The 25,384-nt window shown below is 42.3% G+C and overlaps 1 protein-coding gene across 3 annotated transcripts in view; it reads right to left on the bottom strand.

Annotated features, from left to right (window-relative positions):
* The window catches only part of ADAMTS20 (ADAM metallopeptidase with thrombospondin type 1 motif 20), a 1,386,529-nt gene that overhangs the window by 58,015 nt on the left and 1,303,130 nt on the right, over positions 1-25,384 (bottom strand). For all 3 annotated transcript variants that reach the window (XM_085653052.1, XM_085653051.1, XM_085653053.1), the window contains one exon: positions 287-378. In XM_085653052.1, coding sequence (XP_085509178.1) covers positions 287-378 — 92 coding nt within the window. The remainder of the gene's footprint in view (positions 1-286; positions 379-25,384) is intronic.

Raw genomic sequence — 25,384 nt, 5'->3', positions numbered from 1 at the left:
TTTCTTTTTAAAATAATTGTTCATTGTATAAGGTTGTAATGCAAATATTGAAATTGTGTTTTTGATGCAAAGCTTTTATTGTGAACATTTTAATTAATCATACAATAAGAAATCATTCATTCATTTCGAACATAGCATTTATTAAAATAATAATTAGTTAGATGTCATGATGATGCGGTCAAACTATTGTGTTGCAATTCATCAGGTGTTTCTTTCAGTAGTATACACCCCCCCAATTTCATGCACAACAAAACGGCCAAGAAAGAGTAAATAGCATGTCCCAAACCTGTGGGCACTTTGCAGCGCTATAGCAATCTCCAGCTGTGGCAAAAGGAACTGCCTTTCCATGCACAGTGTGAGCAAACAGAAGATCCGTAGCTAAAAGAAAACAACAAACACAATTAATGTCCGAAATCTAGATCTCAAACTGATCAGTGAATTTACAGACTAGACTTTCCAGAATTGGATTATCTCATAGTACGAATAGGAGAATTTATTTTAATTTTGTATGAATCATATAACCATAGGCTACTAACATTCAAACCTTTTAAAATATCTATATTTTATTGTCTTTATACGGTTGAATAACAATAAAATGCTTCATCAAAATAAACATAAGCACCAGACATCAATCAACCTTCCTGAGCAGATGATGGAGAAGGTTTCCAGAAAGATGTATTTTATAATGGTTGGGAAGCCCCCTACAGCGGTTTTTGCTTATCAGCTATGTTATGATAGGAGCCATCTCTGCAGCACTGAATCTCGCAAGGGTAAGGTTATTCTGGCGCTAACAGAAAGTAGCCACAACGTAAGCAAAGGAACAGCCTGCTTAGTTATCTGTCATGAACAAGAAGAAAAATCCAGGTTTTAACAGTCATGCAAAAGGTAAAGTAGTCATCATTGAGACTGATGGCAATTAAAGGCTATTTCAGTGCTTTGCACCCAAATAAGAAAAATAAATTGTTCAATTCGAGACCTCTTAAAAGTTGGGAGGACAAACAAACAAAGGGAAGACGATTTGAGTATGGGGTAAGTAGGGCGTAAAATGTGATTGCATGTATAGGGGACCAAGCTGATGAAAAGCACAATCGTGAATGCTCAGGCTCCTAAAAGTGATACACCTGGAAAATAGAGCCTCTGCAGGTTATCGAGGTGAATATAAATATTCGAATGGCATGGGAGTTAAATATTATTTGTGGGATTCACTGTATATTTACAACACCCGCCTATTTGTCAAAAGTTTAATGCAGCTAGAGGGACAACTGTGCTCGGATGGGCTACAGTGTAAAGGCACTGCAAAAACACATACCAAGGTAAATTAGCTTTGTAATGTAGGAAAACCAAGTTTTCCCTATTTTTGTATAATAAGATGCCCCTAAGGTGAGTACATATATATGTGTGTGTATATACACATATATGTATATGTGTATATACGTGATCAAGACCGCTTGAACGGCCGAAACGCGTTATGGCAGAGGACTAAGATGAATAAAAACTATTAGCACCATTGGAGGTCTGCACTCGTCATTGATGCGCAAAGCAGCTACGAGGTGTTACGAGCTGGAGATATATGTATACATATATATGTGTGTATATATATATTCACTGAAAAAACCATAGGTTTCACACATGTTATAGTTAGCTGGACCTTTCACTCGTACAAAACCATTGAAATTCCCCTGTTATAGTTAGTTCAGCTAACTATAACTTGCGCGCCCGCAATCCAATGCTGATGACGTCACATATTACATCACTCATGACATGGTCAGTGACATCACTCATGACATCACTGATGACATCTCAAATGACATCACTGATGACATCACTGATGACATCATCCATTGATTATGTGTTTCTGAACAATTTTAATATGTTTAATATATAGAGGGAAAGGCCTGTTGAAGAATAAGTGGGTGTACAAGTGTATAAATGGATGATTCTCTGTGGTGCGTAACTGACTCTATAAGTGAGTCATTAAATGTATCTTACTGCAGACTAGTGACTAAACTGTGTAAATGTCTGTATGTGTCTGTATGTTGGTGTATCAGTGGCTGCATGGTTTTGTGAATAGCTATATGAGTGTCTATATGAGTTATTGATTGCTTGGCTCAGTATCTGTATGGGTTCCTGAGTGTTTGTGTGGGTAGGGTGTGTGTGACTCTACGCATAGATGTGTGAGTGGGTGATTCTATGGGTGCATGGTTTTAAGAGTGCATCTGTGATGGACTGTATGGTTGAGTGAGTGTATGTATGGGTGTGTTAGGGATTGAATGTATATCTCAGTGGTACATTTGTGACTAACTACATATGTGAAAGGCAGTATATATGCGTGTAAGAGTATATAAGTGGGTAGATGTGAGAGTGTGTGATTTTGAGAGTGACTGTATGGATGAGTGTGTGCTTGTATCAATGATTCTATAAGAGCGTAAGAATGTGGTACTATTTTTATGAGTAAGTGAACTTGAGTGTGTATAACCGCATAGGTGAGTAAATGGGAGTGTGATTATTTGCATGACTGACTAGGTGTGAGAGTACCTCTATGGATGATTGGTGGTGTGTGAGTGTCTATGTAGGTGTATAAATGCATATGATAGTCTTGTATGGAGTGACTGTAAGTATGAGTGACTGAACAGGTGAGTGAGTGGACATGTATGTAGACCTAAAAGTCAATGAGTGAGTGTGTAGTTATTGGTATTGGAGTATCTATGGTTGTCAAAATGGGCGTTTGAAATTTTGAGTCGGTGTATCAAAGGTTATATTAGGGTGTGAGAAGATGCACTGATTTATCACATGGATGACGTTTTCAGTGATGTCATCAGTGATGTCATTTGAGATGTCATCAGTGATGTCATGAGTGATGTCACTGACCATGTCATGAGTGATGTAATATGTGACGTCATCAGCAGTGGATTGTGGGCGCGCGAGTTATAGTTAGCTGAACTAACTATAACGGGGGAATTTCAATGGTTTTGTACGAGTGAAATGTCCAGCTAACTATAACATGTGTGAAACCTATGGTTTTTTCAGTGAATGTGCAAGGTTTTTTAAATGCTAATTCCTAACTATAACGTGTGTGAAACCTATGGTTTTTTAAGTGAATTTGCAAGGTTTTTTAAATGCTAATTTATGAATGTATTATTGTATTTTTTAAACATTTATTTTACAATAAGCTACCTATGTCTATAGTTATAGATTGACTTTATCCTGTAATATGGAATGGCTCAGCTCTTTTTTTTTTTTATTTGGATAAAGTTAAACAGCATAGTTAATATCTTCTATAAACTTATAAACACTTGAAAAAGTTTTTTTGGAGGGTTTTTGACCGTGCGCGAACGGTGGCGCACGGTGCACGCATGCGTACGTGCTCCGTGTGCGCATGCATACGTGCTCCACCTGTGCATGCGTACTGCGCGTGTGCTCCGTACGCGCATGCTCCGTACGCGCATGCGTGCGTGCTCCGTGCGCGCATGCGTGCGTGCTCCGTGCGCTCACGGTGCGCGCACGGCAAGTCATGTGATTTAGAAACAACACTTTTCAGTGGTTTATAGTAGTTTCAGTTCCAGAAACTTCCAACACCACACCCACTCCCCTCATTATTTCTTCTGATTCCCTGGGAGAAGGAGCTGAGCAGCTTTTCCAGTACTCCAGTACTTGAGAATGGCAGAGCAGCAGTCATCTTCTGGGAGTGAGCAGGAGACCCTTGTGAGACAGAGGAAACAGAAAGACTCTTTTATATGGCAATTTTTTACATTTCCAGAGGGGCAGAAGAAGGTGAATGCTCCAAAAGTCACCTGCACTATTTGTGGTGTTGCCTTATCAAGAGGAGATCCTAAAAAGAAATACTCTTTTAGTATTTTCACTATGATCAGGCACGTTAAAGGAGCACATCCTGTGGCTTTTGCTCAAGCTGCTAGAGACAACCCTCCAGCAGCTCAGCCGAGCACATCCGCAGCAGCTCAGCCGAGCACATCATCGGCAGCTCAGCCGAGCACTTCATCTGCGGCGGCAGCTTCACCTGCTTCTGTTCCTCTGGATATACATCCTCTGTTCAAGAGGGTGCATATACGGTGCAATGCGTGCAATGCTCTTCTCTCTTATGGTGACACCAGCATTCCCCTAATAGAGAGCAAGATACAGCAGCACACATGCAGCACCCCATAATTTTTTTCATTTTTTCGTTCCTCTGTTCCTCAATTAACACAACAGCTCATTTTAGAGCCACCTAACATCTAAAGAATTAAATTTCCTTTTTCATTCTATTTTTTTATGATTTTTTTCTGCCGTGCACGCACCGTGCGCGCACCTCGCGACGGTGCGCGCACCCCGCAATTTAAAAAAAATAATTAAAAAATGTTTTTACCGTTCGGGGTCCTTCAGGGACCCCCTGACAAAAGCTCGGGGGACAAGAACTCTGTACCCTGCCCCCTTTTCACGTTCTCCACCTTTCTTTATCACTCTCACACACAAAATGGCGGACAACACTTCCTGATTTCGACCGATTCGAATGTTGACTGACATGTAACCACCAATCACAATTACGCTCGCGCACGTTAAGGTGCGCACACGGTGCGCGCACGGTGCGCGCACTGTGCGCGCATATAGATATTTATGTACTTTTAACTGCAATTTTCTCAGGAACTACTGAACAGATTGACACCATATATGCAAAAGGCACATCCCTGACCTGAGGACTACCTCTTTGCCAAATTCTGTTCAGCCGTTCGGGTTGTACCTTCGACTAAAGCTCCTATGGGAAAATGCATGGGAAAAACGCGTTTTGGGACCCCCTTTTTCTCAGCCCCCGCTTGACGAATCACCCCGAGACTTTCAGGGTAGGAGCTGAGCGGAGCGCCCCATTAGTTTTGAAAATTTCGCGAGCATCCGTCAACCGGCGCCAAAGTTATTCAAAATAGAATTTTCAGATTTCCTATGGAAACACGGTCCTAACTATAACTATCTACTGGCGACCGCCAGTAGATAATATATATATATATAATTCACTGAAAAAACCATAGGTTTCAGGGGCGTTATAGTTATCTGGACTTTTCACACGTACAAAACCATTGAAATTCCCCTGTTATAGTTAGTTCAGCTAACTATAACTCGCGCGCCCGCAATGCACTGCTGATGACGTCACATATTACATCACTCATGACATGGTCAGTGACATCACTGATTATATCACTGATGACATCTCAAATGACATCACTGATGACATCATCCAGTAAATGTGTGTTTTTCAGAAAATTGCATATGTTTTATATATGTATATCCCAGGTCGATGGAAGAATAAATGGGTATATAAGTGTCTAAATGGATGATTTGTTTTTGAAAAATTGATTGTATAACTGACTGATTAAGTGTATCTTATTGAATACATGGCTTAGTGAGTAATGTTTAAATACGTAAATATCTGTATCAGTCTCTCACTTTGTGTATAAGTGGCTGCATGGGTTGGTGAGTAGCTACATGAGTGTCTATATAGGTTATTAGATGGTTTTTTGAGTATCAGTATGAGTGTCTGTATGGTTCGGTGGGGGGTATTACGTAGTGCATAGGTGTATGAATGAGTGACTCACTGTTTATATGTGTTGAAGACAGCATGTGTGCAGGACTGTATGGGTGGATGAGTGTGTGCATGGGTGTGTTAGTGAGTGAATGACTGTCTCGGTAGTGTCTTTGTGAGTGACTACATATGTTTTAAACTAGTATATGTGACTATTGGTGTATATAAGTGAGTATATGTGAGAGTGAGAGATTGGAAGAGTTCCTGTATGAATAAGTATGTATTTCTATAACTGATTGTTTAAAAGACTAAGTATGTGTAAGTTTCTGTAGAAGTAAGTGTGGTGGTGTGTTTATAACTGTATATGCAAGTAAATGGATGTTTGATTCTTTATTAGCATGAGTGACTGTGTGTGTGAGTAATTCTATGGATGAGTGGTGTTGTGTAACAGGATGTATAGGTGTATGAGTACATATGATGAGTGAGTACATGTATGCGTGACTGTATAGGACTGTAGGTGGAGATACCTGTCGGGCTAGTTGGCCCTCAGTGACCCTCAGTATAGAATGGGAATTAATTCCCCAACTTACAACTGGCCAGGGGGCGCATTTGCAGAGTGCTGCAAGGAGGGGGCCTGGCCTCCGGCACAATGCCAGTCTTTTATTTATTTTATTTTAAATTAAATGTTTTAAGAGTTACCACTTTATTCTAATCAAGATGGCTTCAGGTGTGCAATATGTTTGTCATAAGTGGGACGGTTAGCGCTCTAGTTGTTCTTTAGAACATTCTGGGAAACCTCAGTAGAACACAAAGGAATCAACTGACAGTCTCTGCCCTTGTTGGATGTACATGTTTTACTGAGAATGTCAGACTTCATTCTCACATGACTGAGAAAGATAATGTGAATTTACAGAAAATATGCTCTCAGTTTAGCTTATAGATCACCTTCCAAACCTCTGTGGGAAAAGCATGAGAAAATAGTTTTCTCTCAAACATTATTCATGATATCACAGCAGAAGGCTTTTTCACATGGTAAAATCACCTTAGAACACACCACAATTCCTAAAATGGGTATGGTACCATCAACAAATGATTTATAATGTAACTAAAGTCTTAAAAACTTCTATTAACTGCAATGATTTTTAATGAGGTGCTATCATGTATATTGGTCCCAAGATGGCTGCCAACACTTCTTGGATGAAGTACTGACAGCCAATCAGATCTCAGGATGAGATGTGTGGTTAGGCTCCGCCCAGATATATCTATCTTTTTAACTCAGGAACTACTGAACGGATTTACACCATTTAAGCAAAAGGCACGAGTCTGAACTGAGGACTACCTCTTTGCCAAATTTGGTGTAATTCCCTTCAGCAGTTCGGGCTGTAGCTGCGTCAACAGGTCCTATGGGAAAATGCATGGGGAAAACGTGTTTTGGGACCACCCTTTTTTCTCTATTTTAAAGTGACAACATTTACAGTTTTTGTAAGTTAAACTTATAACATTTTGTTAGCTGTATGCATTTTATATATCTGTGATCTTGTTTTTTTTTTTAGAATAGCATGTTGTTTTTTTTTTAACAATCTTTGAGATTGTTTTTTTTTTTGCCCGCTGTTAAGTGATGAGTACGATTGAAATCACTATTTTTAGTGACATTTAATATATTCTGAGAACAGCAAAAAAGGCAAAAAAATTACTCTTTGTGGAAATTATGCTGTGTTGTAAAAAATGTATTATTACATGTTATTATTTTATTTTCCTTTTCTTTCCGAGATCCAAATTTTAAAATAAGCAATTTTTATGAATTCAGATTGGAATGAAAATGTGAAAAAAATATGTACCATTTTCTATTCCTATTACTGTGAAGGTAAGTTTAACTAAGTCTCAATATGCAGAATGAGGAGGTCTGCAAGAAGCTACAAAGTTGAAACATGTTTCTAAAAACATTCTGTTTATACCTTTGTAGTTTTGAAATCTGACCATAATCATATATCATGTGACCTGCTAAAAAAGAGATTTGAGGGGTTCATAATTTTTCCTATTTTAGCTATTGAAGGACCGCAATTATTTCAATCATTCTTCTTTGAACATCTTTGCAGACAAAACTCTGTGCTTACCTTTTATCATTCGCAAGGAATTGTAAAACTGTAAATATGTCACTTTTTGTAACATAGTTATTGTGTAAGATACTCTTTCATATTTACAAAGAGAGGAAAAGGCACTTTTTATACTCCATGTAAATACAACCTCATCATGCAGACCACTTTTTGTTGAAAGGGTGTTCTATAAGTGTTGTTGTGCATGATTGCACTTAATACTCATAGAACAAGACACATGTCTAGATTTATCAGAAATCATAAATCTCGATGTATGTGTGAATGGTGCACCATTCTAAAATTGGTGTAGGAAAGCACAACAAGGAGAATTGTTTTAATTTCTCCACATTTTTATATCTTCAATGCATGCTGAAATGTTCAGCATACATTGAAGGAGAAAAATGCATTTTCTCATTGTTTTTGTGCAGGAAGGTGTGTCTTCCTGTAGAAAAACAAACAGCACATGACACATATATCCTTGCACTATGGTGCAAGGGTGCCTTTGTCACCACGTGGCTGCAGTTTAAGTAGCCGTGCAGACAGAAGCATAGATTTGCAACATATTTATGTACATATGTTGCATCCCTGTGCTTCGGAAGTACTACAGCACGCTGCAGTTAAAGAGGTTACTGTGTGATGCTGTAGCACTTCCTCATAGTTCTGCACTTATACATTCACCATACGCTACTAATGCATTCATTCAGTCAATTACGTACTACACATACATTCATACATTCATCTAAACTAACACTAACAAAGAAATTTAGCTAATTTTTTAAACCAGGAAAGTTAGTTATACTTTCTTCTTTTATAATTTTTTTTGAGTTTTCTGAACAATTTTACATTTTTTTTTCATTTTTCTGCAAAAAAACCCCATGAGAAACCAAACAATGAACTTCAGGGAACAATAAAAACAAAACAAAAAAAAACCTAGCAACTGTGACTTTCATGCCGGCGGCAGATCAGATCGATCGACTGCTCACCATAGCACAAAGTTGCATTCCACTTAGTGCAGAGCACTTTTAAAACTTGAAATTTAGGACGGATGTCCAAGGTTTGGGCTGATGGATGCACTCTTGAGGTGCTCGGCTACGATGAGGTGGATGGCGCAGGAGCAGGAGTGTTTCTGATCCGTCGGCACTCTTCTTGTACAAGATTGTTTGGATGAAGGGTCCTCATGTTCTTCATCATACTTGCCGTGCCGCACGAGTATTTCTTGTTAGGATCCCCTTGCGACAGGACTCTTTTGCAAATCTTGCATGTGACCAAGGTGGCATTGGTCTTATTCTGCCCCTCGGGAAAAGTAAAAAATTTCCACACCACTGAAGAAAAACGTTCTTTGGGTGGTGCCTCTGCCAAAAATTCATCCTCAGAAGTATGAGGTGATGCAGGTGATGCCTGCTGCCCTGAAGCAATTTTTGGTTGAAAAAAGATAGAGCTAAGTGTAAACATAGTCTAAAAAATCTTCTTCTCTCCAGTTGCTCTAAAGAAGGTCAAAGAAGAATGATTGAAATGGGTGAGGTTTTCAATAGTTAGAAGAGGAAGTGTAATGAACCAATCAAATCTCTTTTTTTGCAGGTCACATGGGCTCCGCGCACCTTTCGTTTACACAGCACGCAACCCAGCGCGCATCCGCGAAATTGAATTAAAAGAAATTATAGGATTAGATGTGAAAATATATTAGTTTTAAGACTAGTTTAGAGTTTGTCTTCAATTAATATTCACATGAAATACATATATATATATGTTTTTTTTAAATGTTAAATATTTCGCGGGATCCGCGCACCTACCGCGTCATAGACGCAGATGACGCATCGTGGAAGCGCGTAAACGTCGCGTTACGTACATCGAACGTGTCGCGTATAGGCTGGGAGTCGCGAACCGGTTGCATTGCAATCGCGCACTAAACACGTACCCAACGCTTACCATGCGCGGATGCTATCACTTAGGGATCGAGAACGGTGCGCTTAGGGTGCGCAGATCCAAAAACATTGAAAAAAATATATAAAATAAAGTTTTGAACATATAGTTAAAAAAATATGTTTGAAAAACCCATTAAGTTCAAATAATATCTTTTAATTTTTAAAAGAATTAATTGAAAAAATGAGTTTAAAAAATGGTGATAAAAAGTATTTTTAAAAAAACTTAATTAATGAAATTGACACACTGAATTTGAAAAATATACAAATCCAATGAAAATCATTAACCATGATATCTTCAGAGATAAGTTATAGTTAGGAATTAGCATTTAAAAAACATTTGAAATTCACTGAAAAAACCAAAGGTTTCAGGGGTGTTATAGTTAGGAATTGGCATTTAAAAAACCTTAGACATTCACTGAAAAAAACATAGGTTTCAGGGGTGTTATAGTTAGCTGGACATTTCCCTCGTACAAAAGCCTAGAAATTCCCCTGTTATAGTTAGTTCAGCTAACTATAACTCGCGCCCCCGCAATGCACTGCTGATGACGTCACATATTACATCACTCATGACATGGTCAGTGACATCACTCATGACATCACTGATGACATCTCAAATTACATCACTGATGACATCACTGATGACATCATCCATGTGATAAATTACTGCATCTTCTCACACCCTAATTTAACCTTTGATACACCAACTCAAAATTTCAGACGTCCATTCTCAAAACCATAGATACTCCAATACCAATAGCTACATACCCACTCATTAACTCTTAGGTCTACATACACCTCCACTCACTCACCTGTACAGTTACTCATACTTACAGTCACTCCGTACAAGACTATCATATGCATTTATACACCTATATAGACACTCACAGACCGCCAATCATCCATTGAGGTACTGACACACCTAGTCAGTCGTGCAAGTAATTAAACACAGTCCAATTTACTCACCTATGCAGTTAAACTCACTCATGTTCACTTACTTATAAAAATAGGATCACATTCTTACGCTCTTATACAATCATTGATACAAGCACACACTCATCCATACAGCCACTCTCACAATTACACACTCTCACATATACCCACTTATATAGTATTACACCCATATATACTGCCTTTCACATATGTAGTTAGTCACACATGTACCACTGAGATATACATTCAATCCCTAACACACCCATACATACACTCATCCAACCATACAGTTGATCACAGATGCACTCTTAAAAGCATGCACCCATAGAATAACCCGCTCACACATCTATGCATAGAGTCACACACACCCTACCCACACAAACACTCAGGCACCCATACAGATACTCAGACAACCAATCAATAACCCATATAGACACTCATATAGCTATTCACACAACCATGCAACCACTTATACACCTACACACAGACACATACAGACATTCACACAGTTTAGTCACTAGTCCGCAGTAAGATACATTTAATGACTCACTTATAGAGTCAGTTACGCACCTAGAAAATCATCCATTCACACACTTGTACACCCACTCATTCTTCCACCGGCCTTTCACTATAAATATATAAAATATATTTAAACTTTACAGAAACACACAGTCACTGGATGACGTCATCAGTGATGTCATCAGTGATGTCATTTGAGATGTCATGAGTGATGTCATGAGTGATGTCACTGACCATGTCATGAGTGATGTAATATGTGACGTCATCAGCAGTTCATTGCGGGGGCGCAAGTTATAGTTATCTGAACTAACTATAACAGGGGAATGTCTAGGGTTTTGTACGAGGGAAATGTCCAGCTAACTATAACACCCCTGAAACCTATGGTTTTTCAGTGAATTTCTAAGGTCTTTTAAATGCCAATTCCTAATTATAACGCCCCTGAAACCTTTGGTTTTTTCAGTGAATATATATATACATATATATATATATATATTCACTGAAAAAAACATAGGTTTCAGGGACGTTATAGTTAGAAATTAGCATTCAAAAATACTTTAGAAATTCACTTAAAAAAAATATAGATTTCAGGGACATTATAGTTAGTTGGACATTTCACTCTTACAAAAATAGGGAAATTTGGCCGTTACAGTTAGTACAGATAACCATAACTCGCGCTCCTGCAATCCACTGCTGATGACGTCACATATTACATCACTCATGACATGGTCAGTAACATCACTGATGACATCCCTCATGACATCTCAAATGACATCACTGATGACATCATCCAGTTAATGTGTGTTTCTGTAAAGTTTAAATATGTTTTATATAGATATATGCTAAGGTGTATTGAAGAATGTGTGGGTGTATAAGTGTCTGAATTAATGATTTAGTAGGTGCGTGACTGACTGTATAAGTGAGTGACTAAATGTGTCTTACTGAATGCATGGATTAGTGAGTAAACTGTGTAAATGTCTGTATCAGTCTGCCAGTTGGTGTATTAGTGGCTGTATGGGTTGGTGAGCAGCTACACAACTGTCTATATGGTTATTGATTGATTGTCTGAGTATCTCTATGGGTGCCTGAGTGTCTGTGTGAGTTGGTGGGGAGTAGGTGACTCTGTTCATAGATATGTGAGTGGGTGATTCACTGGGTGTATGGGCTAAATAGTACATCTGTGAAGGGCTGTATGGGTGGGTGAGTGTGTGTATGAGTGTGTTGGTGAGTGAATGGATGTCTCAGTGGAATATGGGTGAGTAACTTCATATGTGAAAGGCAGTATATGTGAATGTTGGAGTATATAAATGGCTATATGTGAGAGTGAGTGATTGTGAGAGTGGCTGTATGGATGAGTGTGTGCTTGTATCAGTGATTAAAAAAGACAGTAAGTATGTGTTAGTATTTGTATAAATAAGTAAGGTGGTCTGTGTATAACTGTATAGGTGAGTAAATGGGTATGATTGATTCTTTGCATGACTGAGTAGGTGTGTGAGTAAGTTTATGGATGAGTGGCGGTGTGTGAGTATATGAATAGGTGTATGAGTGCATATGATAGTGCTGTATTGATGAGTGACTGCATGTATGAGTTACTGTTTGGGTGAATGAGTGGATGTGTGTGTGTGTAGACCTAGGAATCACTGACCGGGTATGAAGTAACTGCTATTGGCCTGTCTGTGGTTTGTATATTGGTATTCTGTATTTTAGAGTGGGTGTATAAAAGGTTTTATTAGGGTGTGAGGAGGTGCATCAGATTATCACACGGATGATGTCATCAGTGAAAGTCCCCTTGAATCCTGAGGATCCCTGGGGGCCAACTAGCCCACCAGGTACCTCCAGTAAGCGCCACACAGCTGCGTTGCAGAGAGGTGTTCTGAGACCATGCCCCTTTTTACACCACGCTGCAAACGCGGCTTCTGGTGAACTGCTGCTCGGAGGATGAAGACCACTTGTGTTCTGAGGTACTCAGGACACAAGAGGACCTCATCGCCCAACCACCAGTGCACCAGAAGCTGCGTTTGCAGAGTGATGTAAAAAGGGGCTTGGCCTCGGGTCACCTCTCTGCAACGCAGCTCTATGGCGCTTACGGGAGGTACCTGGTGGGCTAGTTGGCTCCCAGGGACCCTCAGGATAGAAGGGAAATTAATTCCCCAACTTACAACGTGCCAGGGGTGCATTTGCAGAGTGGTGGAGGGAGGGGGCGGGGCCTCCGGCGAGTTGCTGTTTCCGTTTTTTTAGTTTGTTTTTTTTGTTATTGGGAGGGGGGCTGCATGGCTCCCCTTCCCTGGGCCACATTTGGCCCCAGGGAACCTATTCCCCGGGGACTGGCAGCCTTGTTTCTTTCGTTTTATCATTTTGGGGAGGGGGACCCTGTGGCCCCCATCCAGAGGCCAATTATGGCCCCGGGGACCCCATCCCCCAGGGCCTGGCCAGCCTTTTATTTTAATTTTTGTTTTGGGAGGTGGTCCGCATGGCCCCCCTTCTCATTCCAATTATGGCCCCAACCCCATCCGCCGAGGTCAGCCTTTTCGCAGTAAAAAACAAATATAGGGGAGGGGGCCACGTGGCCCCCCTCCCGGGCCACTTCTGGACCCAGGGACCCCATCCCCCAGGGCCTGGCCTCTCTGTTGCGGCCCCAATGCCCCCTCAGTCCCACCAGCTCCCGCCTCCTGCGGGAGCCAGCATTGCTTTTGAACAAGGGAGCTGCTGACATGCAGCTCCCCATGATCAAAAGCAATTCTGCTTCGCTTCGTGTCCCGGACACTGCAGGAGCTGACCCTGGGGGGTGGCGGTCCCCATGACCATCAAGGGCTCCAGGAGGGGGGCTGCGCGGCACCCCTCCCAATGTTTTAATCTCTGGGGAGGTGGTGGTCTCCGGGGGTCTGTAACAGAGTGGCCCAGTGAGGTGGTGGTCCCCAGGGCAGTGTGGGGAGGCTTAAGCCACTCACACTAATTAATGATTATAGCCCCGGGGAGGTGGCAGTCCCCGGCTTGGGGCTTGGGGGGGACCGTGAGGCCCCCGCACCCTTATTTAATTTAGCCCCAGGTAGGTGGCGGTCCTTGGGGCAGTGTGGGGGGTTTGGGACCCCCACGCATTTATTTTACAGCACGGCTAGGTGGCAGTCCCCAGGCCTGAGGGAGCCCCCACAGACCCCCACAAATTAATTTGTGAGTGCCCTCGGAACCTGGCCTACCCGGGGGCTTTCAAAAACAAAGCGTAGGCTCCAAGTTTTCCTATGGAAATTAACATGGGGAAAACACATTTTGGGATCCCCCTCTTTTCTCGGCCCCCGCTTGACGAATCACCCCAAAACTTTCAAGACAGGAGCTGACCTGGGCGGGCCATTAGTTTTGAAAATGTCATGAATATTCCTCAAACGATGCCAAAGATATGGGCAAAAGAAAAAATGCTTTTTGAATAGGAACGAGATCCTAACTATAACTACCTACTGGCGACCGTCAGTAGGTAATATATATGTGTGTGTGTATATATAATGTGTATGGCAAGAATCGGACAAACTTCTGTTCTTACAAAGCTGTGGCGAAATCATGTGGAATCTCGCCAAAGATTGGAGACACCACTGTGTGTTCTTGGATTTTCTAGATCACTGGATCAAGTTTCCACGAGCAACTACATGAACCAGCATGCAGCCTACTTTGAAACGCTGTGAGAGGAGGTACAAACCTGGTCATAGTAGGAGGAGCTAAGAGACTGGAACATTGGGAGTGGTCTCTTAAGGATTTAAGAACTTCAGGTGAAACAATCATACCTGTGATTCTGGCACTGATGAAAGCCGAGTCCCGGCTAGAAACGCGTCTGCCCCAGCGCTTCATGAACTTTTTTGCACGCTTCGATTGCTCAAATAAATCGTTTTACCCCGGAGCATGTGTCCTGCCTACTTCTTACTGAGTAAGTGAGCACCTGGTGTTGATATATATATATATATATATATATATATATATATATATATATATATATACACACACGCAGTCGCCAGTAGGTAGTTATAGTTAGGACCTATTTTCCATAGGAAATCTGCAACATTCTATTTGGAATAACTTTGGTGCCCGTTGATGAATCTTTGCAAAATTTTCAAAACTTTTGGACAGCTCCGGTCCGCTCCTATCCTGAAAGTCTCGGGATGATTCGTGTAATGGGGGCTGAGAAAAAAGGGGATCCTAAAATGTGTTTTCCCCATGCAATTTCTCATAGGACCTTTAGCCGCAGCTACAGCCCGAACTACTGAGCGGAAATTTGGCAGAAAGGTAGACCTTGGTTCAGAGTCATGCCTTTTGCATGAATGGTGTAAATCCATTCAGTAGTTCCTGAGAAAATCAAAATCAAAATGACATATATATCTGGGCGGAGCCTAACCACACATCTCATCGTGAGATCTGATTGGCTGTCAGTACTTCATCCAAGAAGTGTTGGCAGCCATCTTGGGACCAATATACATGATAGCACCTCATTAAAAAGCATTGCAGTTAATAGAAGGTTTTAAGACTTTAGTTACATTATAAATCATTTGTTGATGGTACCATACTCATTTTAGGAATTGTGGTGTGTTCTAAGGTGATTTTACCATGTGAAAAAACCTTCTGCTGTGATGTCATGAATCATGTTTGAGAGACAACTATTTTCTCATGCTTTTCCCACAGAGGTTTGGAAGGTGATCTATAAGCTAAACTGAGAGCATATTTTCTGTACATTCACATTATCCTTCTCAGTCATGTGAGAATGAAGTCTGACATTCTCAGTAAAACATGTACATCCAACAAGGGCAGAGACTGTCAGTTGATTCCTTTGTGTTCTACTGCAGCTTCCCAGAGTGTTCTAAAGAACAAATAGAGTGCTAACAGTCCTACTTATGACAAACGTATGGCACACCTGAAGCCATCTTGATTGGAATAAAGTGGTAACTCTTAAAACATTTAATTTAAAAAGGAACAAAATGAGGGGGTTCATTTTGCCATAGGAAGTATGATTAGTGCTGCAGAAAGAAAAATTAGGGCACATTTTGACTTCTCAAATCCTCTTCTATTTCATAAAAAAATTCTGACATGCAGACTGAAACATGCACTTTCAATATCAGCAGCAGACTTCCCTGGTGAGCAGTTGGTTTACTAGAGTGATCTAATAAGCAACTAGAGTGCTAACATTCTGAATTTATGGCAAATGTGTGACACATCTGAATGCCTTCTTGATGGAATCAAAGTAAAAAACTGAAAGTATTTCCTACTGAGGAGACTGTAGTAAATGAGGAAATTAGGAAACTTCATAACAAATAAGTCTCCCAAAATGGCCACCAGAGACAAAAGAGCCCAAATGTAGCACAAATATCACCCAGATGTAGCACAAGTAAAAGCCCAATGACAGAATGTCCCAGAGTGTTCTAACGAACAACTAGAGCGCTAACAGTCTTACTTATGACAAAAGTATGGCTCACCTGAAGCCATCTTGATTGGAATAAACTGGTAACACTTAAAACATTTAATTTACAAAGGAACAAAATGAGGGGGTCATTTTGCCGTAGAAATTATGATTAGTGCTGCAGAAAGAAAAATTAGGGCACATTTTGACTTCTCAAATCCTCTTCTATTTCATAAAAAAATTCTAACATGCAGACTGAAACATGCACTTTGAATACCAGCAGCAGACTTCCCTGGTGCACAGTAGCTTTACTACAGTGATCTAATGAGCAACTAGAGTGCTAACATTCAGAATTTATGGCAAATTTGTGACACATCTGAATGCCTTCTTGAAGGAACCAAAGTAAAAAAAATGAAAGTATTTCCTACTGAGGAGACTGCAGTAAATGAGGAAATTAGGAAACTTCATAACAAATAAATCTCCCAAGATGGCCACCAGAGACAAAAGAGCCCAAATGCAGCACAAATATCACCCAGATGTAGCCCACATGTAGCCCAATGACAGAAGTGTGCAAAACACTTATTTTATGTATATTTACAGTTTTATATAGTGCAGGCTTGTCAGGTATTGGAGTGCTTTACATGAGCCTTAGTTACATCACACAAGATCAAATTCATTTTGGTTGTTGACATGGGGAGATTAAGTGATTTGACCAGAATCACAGAATGTTGAGCTGAAGCAGAAACTCCAACCTGGTTCCCCAGTTGCAAAGTCTGCAGCTCTGGAAGTAACACCACATCCTCTCACCTAAGTGCAACATTTAATCAAGTGGTCAACTGGATAAAAAAACATAAAGATTACAAATAATTTAAAAGTTCTTAGTCGCTATTTGAAAACTCAGAAAATATGTCCTCATTTCAGTTTTTTAGAGCACTAACCATAATATTGATGCACATAAGACCCTCTCATATATGTAATTTCTAAAGGAAATGCTCTAGGTATTACAGTTTTGATTACATCAAGATGGCGTCAGGCGTTCAACACTTTTGTAATAAATATAGAATGTTAGCAATCTAGTTGTTCATTGGGATACTGTTGAGAGGCAGAGGCCAGGGGCACGGACTCTGAAAATTGAAGGCAGGTAGGAGAGTGCAGAGGCAACAATTTGACCAAACTGGGCAGGCAGGAAGGGCAGTGACAGCACAACAGACTATGGAGGGCAGTGGAAAGGGGAACAGGGGCAACCAACCAACAACACAGGACTGGCAAGAGAGGCTGTGGCAATATATTAGACCATTGTGGGCAGAAGGAAGAGGCAGTGGTAGTACAACCATTCAGCCAGGAAACGTCCAATGTTTTTAAGCTCAAATGGGTTTTATTTGATCTGTCTCCTGTCTACAATCTCCTCTTTTTCAATGTAACTCAAAGGGGAAAATCAATACCCCAGTTTTTTTTCAAAATCTCCCTCTTACCAAGTTCAAAATGTTTGCAAGTATGGTACATTGAATCATGGTAGGCAGGAGGAATCGGGGTAGGGACATGGACTCGGATAACGGAGGACAGGAGGGACATGGAGAGGTGCACCAAACTGACCCTACAGGGCAGGCATCAGGGTTTGCAGCAGCACAATACACCACACAGGGCATGCGGGACAGGAGTGCAGCACAACAATCCATAAAAAGCAATAGGGAGGGGACAGGACCATGCACATGGACAACAGAGAACAGAGGGGAAAGAGGCAATGGTAGCTAGCTGACCATAATGGACAGACAGGAGAGAAAGCTGCAGCATAACAGACCATAAACGGCAGGAGGGACGGATCAGGGGCATTACAATGGAACAGCCAAGCCGGGAGCGAATAGGGGTCTGCACATGGAAACAGAAGGCTGGGGAAAAGGGGGCAGGGCATGAGCAGCAAGATGACGATGGAGGTCAGACAGGATGGGCACTAGAAACAAGACACGCCATGGAGAGCAACAGTGAGACTATGATGGCATACACACAGACCATGGAGGGAAGGTGGGAGGGGGTTAGGGGCAGCTAGCTGACCACACAGGGAAGGTGGGAGAGCCGTGGCAGCACAGAAGACCATGCATGGCAAGCGGGAGGGTTAGTGGCAGCACAATGGCTATGATGGGCAAGAAGGAGGGTGCATGGGCATGCACAAAGGACCATGGAAGATAGAAGGGAGGGTCAGGACCTGGGCACAGACAAGAGAGTTCAGGGGAAGGGGCCTCACAACAAACCGCGTGGGGCAGGCAGGAGGAGCAGTTGCAGCACAACAGACCAGGGAGGGCAGAAGGGTGTGGTAGTAAAATGGACCATGGAGGACAGGAGGAAGGGAATAGGGGCATGGCATGTGGACAGGCAGGGTGGAGGTGGCAGGGACAGGTTACAGTCATCTGACAATCCTAGGCGGGAGGGGAGTGGCAGCTCAACAGAACCCTCAGAGTAGATAGGAGAGGCAGGTCCATGGAACATGGTGGGCAAAATGGATGGAGCAGGGGCATGCACAAAGACATCGGAGGGCAGGGGGAAGGAGAATAGGGGCAGCAAGCTAAGCACAGAGGCTAAGCAGGAGGTCAATGATGGGCCATAGAATTGGGCAATGGAGGGCAGGAGGAATGGACTGGTACATCATGCTAAATGGAGGGCAGTGGCAGCACATCAGACCATGCATGGCAGGAGGGAGGAGGCTAGTCCATGGATTCAGACAACAGAGGATAGGGAGGAGGTGGATGGGGCAGCATGCTAACTGTTCAGAGAAGGTGGGTATTAGGAACTTTATTGTTTTTAAAATGTGTGTCTGTGCAAACTACTTAAAATATGAACAAGTATGCAGCATAATCTCACTTTTATTCAGGAAGAAGAGGACGTTTGTGACTGTGACTCCGGGCTCACTTGGCAGAAACACCCCCGACCCTCCACCCCCCATCGCAAAATGTAATGCCTGTGAAAAGGGTAGGTGGACGCAGTGTTATATAGAACATAGTCCTGAGAGCACGATTGAAACTGAAATATAGTATATGGTATAAACTATGCACCAAAAAGTGTGATATAAGATGAACCGGGGCGTGAAATCTAATATGTAATACATTGTGCGCGATGACAGATTCATTGGAGAGCGCGAGATAGCACAGGCACTAGCGCGTGCTATGCGATATGCGCCTTGGAGTGTAATATGCACAGGGCAGTGTTGTGTAACCTAACTAGTCTCTAAAGTTGTAATATAAAATATGTGCTGGGGAGTATAACGTTGCATATGCACTGTGACAAAGATATGGATCCCAGATTGTAATATGTATGGCATAGCGCTGTGCGCTATAACATAGGCATCGAGGAAGGCACGTTAGATGGGGCAATATAACCCGTGCGAAGGCAAGTGTGGCATGACATATTCACAGGGTGGTGTTACAGTGCACATGGGCTAGAGAGTGTCATAGCATACGCACTAGCTGGTGGAATACAACACAGAGGTGTGTGGCACTCGGCGGGCACTGGTGGGTGTAACACAGCATTGGGCTCAGCCAGGAGCACGCTGTGACTCTCAAGTTAGGTTTGTCTCCTTTCCAGAGAGTAAAATAAAAAGTATTACACATCCAGCGGTGGATGTGTGTTTTATAACCGTGAGGGGGGTTTCTTGCATTTGTTTGGTCGAATTTTTGTCGAATCCCCTTTGAATGGCTTGGTGTGCGTGTGTATTAAATGTGCCCATCAATAGCTACCCATGTTTGTATAAATAAACGACAAGGGTGTCTACTTGGCGAGGGCGCCGGGATTAGGCACGGTAGGGCGTTAGACATGTCAGAGCTTCACTAGCGGTGTAAATACATTCCACGTGGCTTCATTGTATGCATAGTCGCCTTTTAATAAATATCACACAAATCGTCATGGTGATAGGTACATACGGTTTTTCCAGCATGTCCTAGGTGTTTCTATAAATATATATTTTTTAAAAATAATAAAAAACAAAGGCTGGCCCCGGGGAATGGGGTCCTCAGGCCAAAAGTGGCCTGAGGAGGGGGGCAACGCAGCCCCCCTCCTAAATATTTTTTTTTTTTAAAAAGGTCATGCCCCGGGGGTGTGGGTCCCCAGGGCCAATAAATTAGAAAAGAAGGGGGCCACACAGCCCTCCTTCTTAAAAAAATAAAATAAATAAAAGACTGGCATTGTGCCGGAGGCCACGCCCCCTCCTTGCAGCACTCTGCAAATGCGCCCCCTGGCCAGTTGTAAGTTGGGGAATTAATTCCCCTTCTATACTGAGGGTCACTGAGGGCCAACTAGCCCGACACGCAAATTGTCATGGTGATAGGTACATACGGTTTGTCCAGCATGTCCTAGGTATTTCTATAAATATATATTTTTTAAAATAATAAAAAACAAAGGCCGGCCCTGGGGGATGGGGTCCCCGGGGCCATACGTGGCCTGACGAGGGGGGAAACGCAGCCCCCCTCCTAAAGAATAAAATTTTAAAAAAAGCCATGACCCGGGGGTTGGAGTCCCCGGGGCCGATTAAGGCCTTGGGAGGGGGCCACGCGGCCCCCTTCCAAATTAATTTTTTCCAGCAAAAAAGGGTGCAGGCCCTGGGGGATGGGGTCCCCAGGGCCAATAAATTAGAAAAAGAAGGGGGGGTACACAGCCCTCCTTCTTAAAAAAATAAAATAAATAAAAGACCAGCATCACGCCGGAGGGCATGCCCCCTCCTTGCAGCACTCTGCAAATGCACCCCATGGCCAGTTGTAAGTTGGGGAATTAATTCCCCTTCAATACTGAGGGTCCGTGAGGGCCAACTTGCTCAACAGGTATTTCCAGTATGTGCCAGGAAGCTGCGTTGCAGACAGGTGTTCTGAGGCCACGTCCCTTTTTACACCTCTATGCAACGCAGCTCTGAGGCGCTTACTGGAGGTACCTAGTGGGCTAGTTTGACCCTAGGGACCCTTAGGATTCAAGGGGACTTAATCTCTCAACTTAGAATGGCCACAGGGTGCGTTTACACAGTGGTGAAGGGAGGGGACGGGGCCTGAGGTGACGTGTGCAAACACGCCCTGTGGCGCGCTTTAAGTTGGGGAAATAATTCCCTTTCAATCCTGAGGGATCCTGGGGGCCAACTAGCCCACCAGGTGCCTCCAGTAAGCGCCACTGCTCTGCGTTGCAGAGAGGTGGTGCAGGCCGTGCCCCTTTTTGCACCTCTCTGCAATGGCGCTTATTGGACGTACCTAGTGGGCTATTTTGCCCCTAGGCACCCTCAGGATTCAAGGGGACTTAATCTCCCAACTTAAAATGGCCACAGGGCGTGTTTACATAGTGGGGAAGGGAGGGGACGGGGCCTGAGGTGACGTGTGCAAACACGCCCTATGGCGCGTTTTAAGTTGGGGAAATAATTCCCCTTCAATCCTGAGGGCCCCTGGGGGCTAACTAGCCCACCAGGTGCTTCCAGTAAGCGCCACTGAGCTGCATTGCAGAGAGGTGGTCCAGGCCGTGCCACTTTTTACACCTCTCTGCAACGCAGCTCTGTGGTGCATACTGGAGGTACCTAGTGGGCTAGTTGGACCCTAGGGACCCTCAGGATTCAAATGAACTTAATCTCCCAACTAAAAACGGCCACAGGGCGTGTTTACACAGTGGTGAAGGGAGGGGACAGGGCCTGAGTTAACATGTGTGAACACGCCCTGTGGCGCGTTTTAAGTTGGGGAAATAATTCCCCTTCAATCCTGAGGGACCCTGGGGGCCAACTAGCCCACCACGTGCTTCCAGTAAGCGCCACTGCCCTGCGTTGCAGAGAGGTGGTCTAGGCCATGCCCCTTTTTACATCTCTCTGCAACGCAGCTCTGTGGCGCTCACTGGAGGTACCTAGTGGTCTAGGTGGACCCTTGGGACCCTCAGGATTCTAGGGGACTTAATCTCCCAACTTAAAACGGCCACAGGGCGTGTTTACACCGTGAGGAAGGGAGGGGACTGGGCCTGAGGTGACGTGTGCAAATGCGCCCTGTGGCGCATTTTAAGAGGTAGTTTTAATCCCCTGCCCTATTATATACTAGGAGCTTACAGAGGAGGTCATGCTAATCACAGGGGGACCCCAACGCATAGTGTTCCCTAGTGTTTTCACAGTATTCTGAGTGTCTTTTAACATAGCACTGGTTAGCACCAGTATCCGTCTGAAAAAGTTGAGGGTACAGGATGATTGTGCAACAAGGCTTCTTTCTGCTCTTCTGTTTGTTCTTTCTGCACGATATCTTTCTTCCTGCACATTTCTTCGTCTTTGAGGACTTCTGTTGCTTCTTTCTGCATTTCTTTTTTTTCTTTCTGTGCGTTTTTTCTTCTTTCTTCACATGTCCTATCTCTGTAGGCATAGTTAGAAATTAGCATTTAAAAACACCTTTGAAATTCACTTAAAAACCATAGGTTTCAGGCACGTTATAGTTAGGAATTAGCATTTAAAAAACCTTAGAAATTCACTGAAAAAACCAAAGGTTTCAGGGGCGTTATAGTTAGCTTGACTTTTCACTCGTACAAAACCATTGAAATTCCCCAGTTATAGTTAGTTCAGCTAACTATAACTCGCGCGCCCGCAATGCACTGCTGATGACGTCACATATGACATCACTCATGACATCTCAAATGACATCACTGATGACATCATCCTTGTGATAGAGTGGCAGACCTCCTCTCCCAATACCAGTTACAATAACCTATTCAGTAATTCTAAGATCCACATACACATCCACTCATTCACCAACAGTCCCATACAGTCACTCATACATGTACTCACTCATCATATGTACTCATACACCTATACATCCTGTTACACAACGCCACTCATCCATAGAGTTACTCACACACATAGTCACTCATGCTAATAAAGAATCAAACATCCATTTACTTGCATATACAGTTATACACACACCACCACACTTACTTCTACAGAAACTTACACATACTTAGTCTTTTAAACAATCACTTATAGAAACACATACTTATTCATACAGGAACTCTTCCAATCTCTCACTCTCACATATACTCACTTATATACACCAATAGTCACATATACTAGTTTAAAACATATGTAGTTACTCATAAATACACTATTGAGACAGTCATTCACTCACTAACACACCCATGCACACACTCATCCACCCATACAGTCCTGTACACATGCTGTCTTCAACACATACAAACAGTGAGTCACTCATTCATGCACCTATGCACTTCGTAATACCCCCACCGAACCATGCAGACACTCAGACACTCATACTGATACTCAAAAAAACAACTAATAACCTATATAGACACTCATGTAGCTACTCACCAACTCATGCAGCCACTTATACACAAAGTGAGAGACTGATACAGATATTTACATATTTAAACATTACTCACTAAGCCATGTATTCACTAAGATACACTTAATCAGTCAGTTATACAATCAATTTTTCAAAAACAAATCATCCATTTAGACACTTATATACCCATTTATTCTTCCATCGGCCTTGAGATATACATATATAAAACATATGTAATTTTCAGAAAAACACACATTCACTGGATGATGCCATCAGTGATGTCATCAGTGATGTCATGAGTGATGTCACTGACCATGTCATGAGTGATGTAATATGTGACGTCATCAGCAGTGCATTGCGGGCGCGTGAGTTATAGTTAGCTGAACTAACTATAACGGGGGAATTCAATGGTTTTGTACGAGTCCAGCTAACTATAGCGCCCCAGAAACCCATGGCTTTTTTTCAGTGAATAAATATATATATATATATATATATATATGAGTTTTCGCAATCCAGTTCAGCTCGGGATCCCCCAAGAAACAGGTATGAACCACAGCGTGTTGATAGAGTTTTCAAGTGCGATTTATTGCATCCAATTTAGTAGCATTCTCTGATAGCCTGTGCCCAGCATTACGCGTTTCGACAGTAAAACACTGTCTTGATCACATGACTTGCTCAGAGCCAATCCGCAATATGTACTAGTGCAAGTGGTGAAAAAAACTTACAGAATGTCCGCTTTTTTAAAAAATATGTTTTTACACAGCATCGAAATAGAAGAAATACTTCTAATTATCTTATATAAATACAAAAATTCTTGATAGATTTTAGGGCCTTACATTGTGCAAAAATACAAAAATAAATATGAAATAAAGTGCAAGTGCAGAAAATCAAAATTACAGTCGAAACTATTCACCAGTTATTAAAACAACATAACTGTTTAAAATATTCAGTCTGAGAAGCCTGTGCGATGCTTTCCCTCCGTATATCGTATCCAGATATCATAATTAGCTAGTGCAATCCAACTGTACAGTATATACAGTACGTTTCATTTCATTCATTCAGTAGGAGTCGGACACATATGGTCCTTCTAACATTTTACTTGTCTCCAGTTCCCCAGATATATATATATCTCCAACCACAATGGTCTTGCTTACATTTATATCAAGCTATCCTGGCTGAAGAGGGGTGAAACCCCGAAAGCGGTCCTAGGATGCTTGTTTCCGGTCCAGGGAGGACCTGGTTTGGCAGTTTGGGCTGGACTGTTTCCATGAGGCACAGGGTCAAGACTGATTTGCATATAGCCAGATCTAAACTGGGGTGGCATGGTGAGCAAAAGAATTATGGATTTAACCCAGATCTCTTGACTGGGGGTGAATGTTTTGATTTGTTCTGCATTCCGTTCATCAATTGTGTGTCTTTTGCTTTCTCGCCCTAAGTGTGCCAGGTATGCTCAGATGTCAGTCCTGGACTCACTGTGCCACTGGAATTAAGCTATCCTGGCTGAAGAGGGGTGAAACCCCGAAACCGGATCTAGGATGCTTGTTTCTGGTCCAGAGAGGACCTGGTTTGGCAGTTTGGGCTGGACTGTTCCCATGAGGCACAGAGTTAAGACTGATTTGCATATAGCCAGGTCTAAACTGGGGTGGCATGGTGAGCAAAAGAATGATGGATTTAACCCAGATCTCTTGACCGGGGGTGAATGTTTTGATTTGTTTTGCACTCCGTGCATCAATTGTGTGTCTTTTGCTTTCTCGCCCTAAGTGCGC

Source organism: Triturus cristatus, chromosome 4_1, assembly GCF_964204655.1.
Source record: "Triturus cristatus chromosome 4_1, aTriCri1.1, whole genome shotgun sequence".
NCBI lineage: Eukaryota > Metazoa > Chordata > Amphibia > Caudata > Salamandridae > Triturus > Triturus cristatus.
The sequence above is the reverse complement of the archived record's forward strand: the minus strand, read 5'-3'. Positions and strand labels throughout refer to the sequence as shown.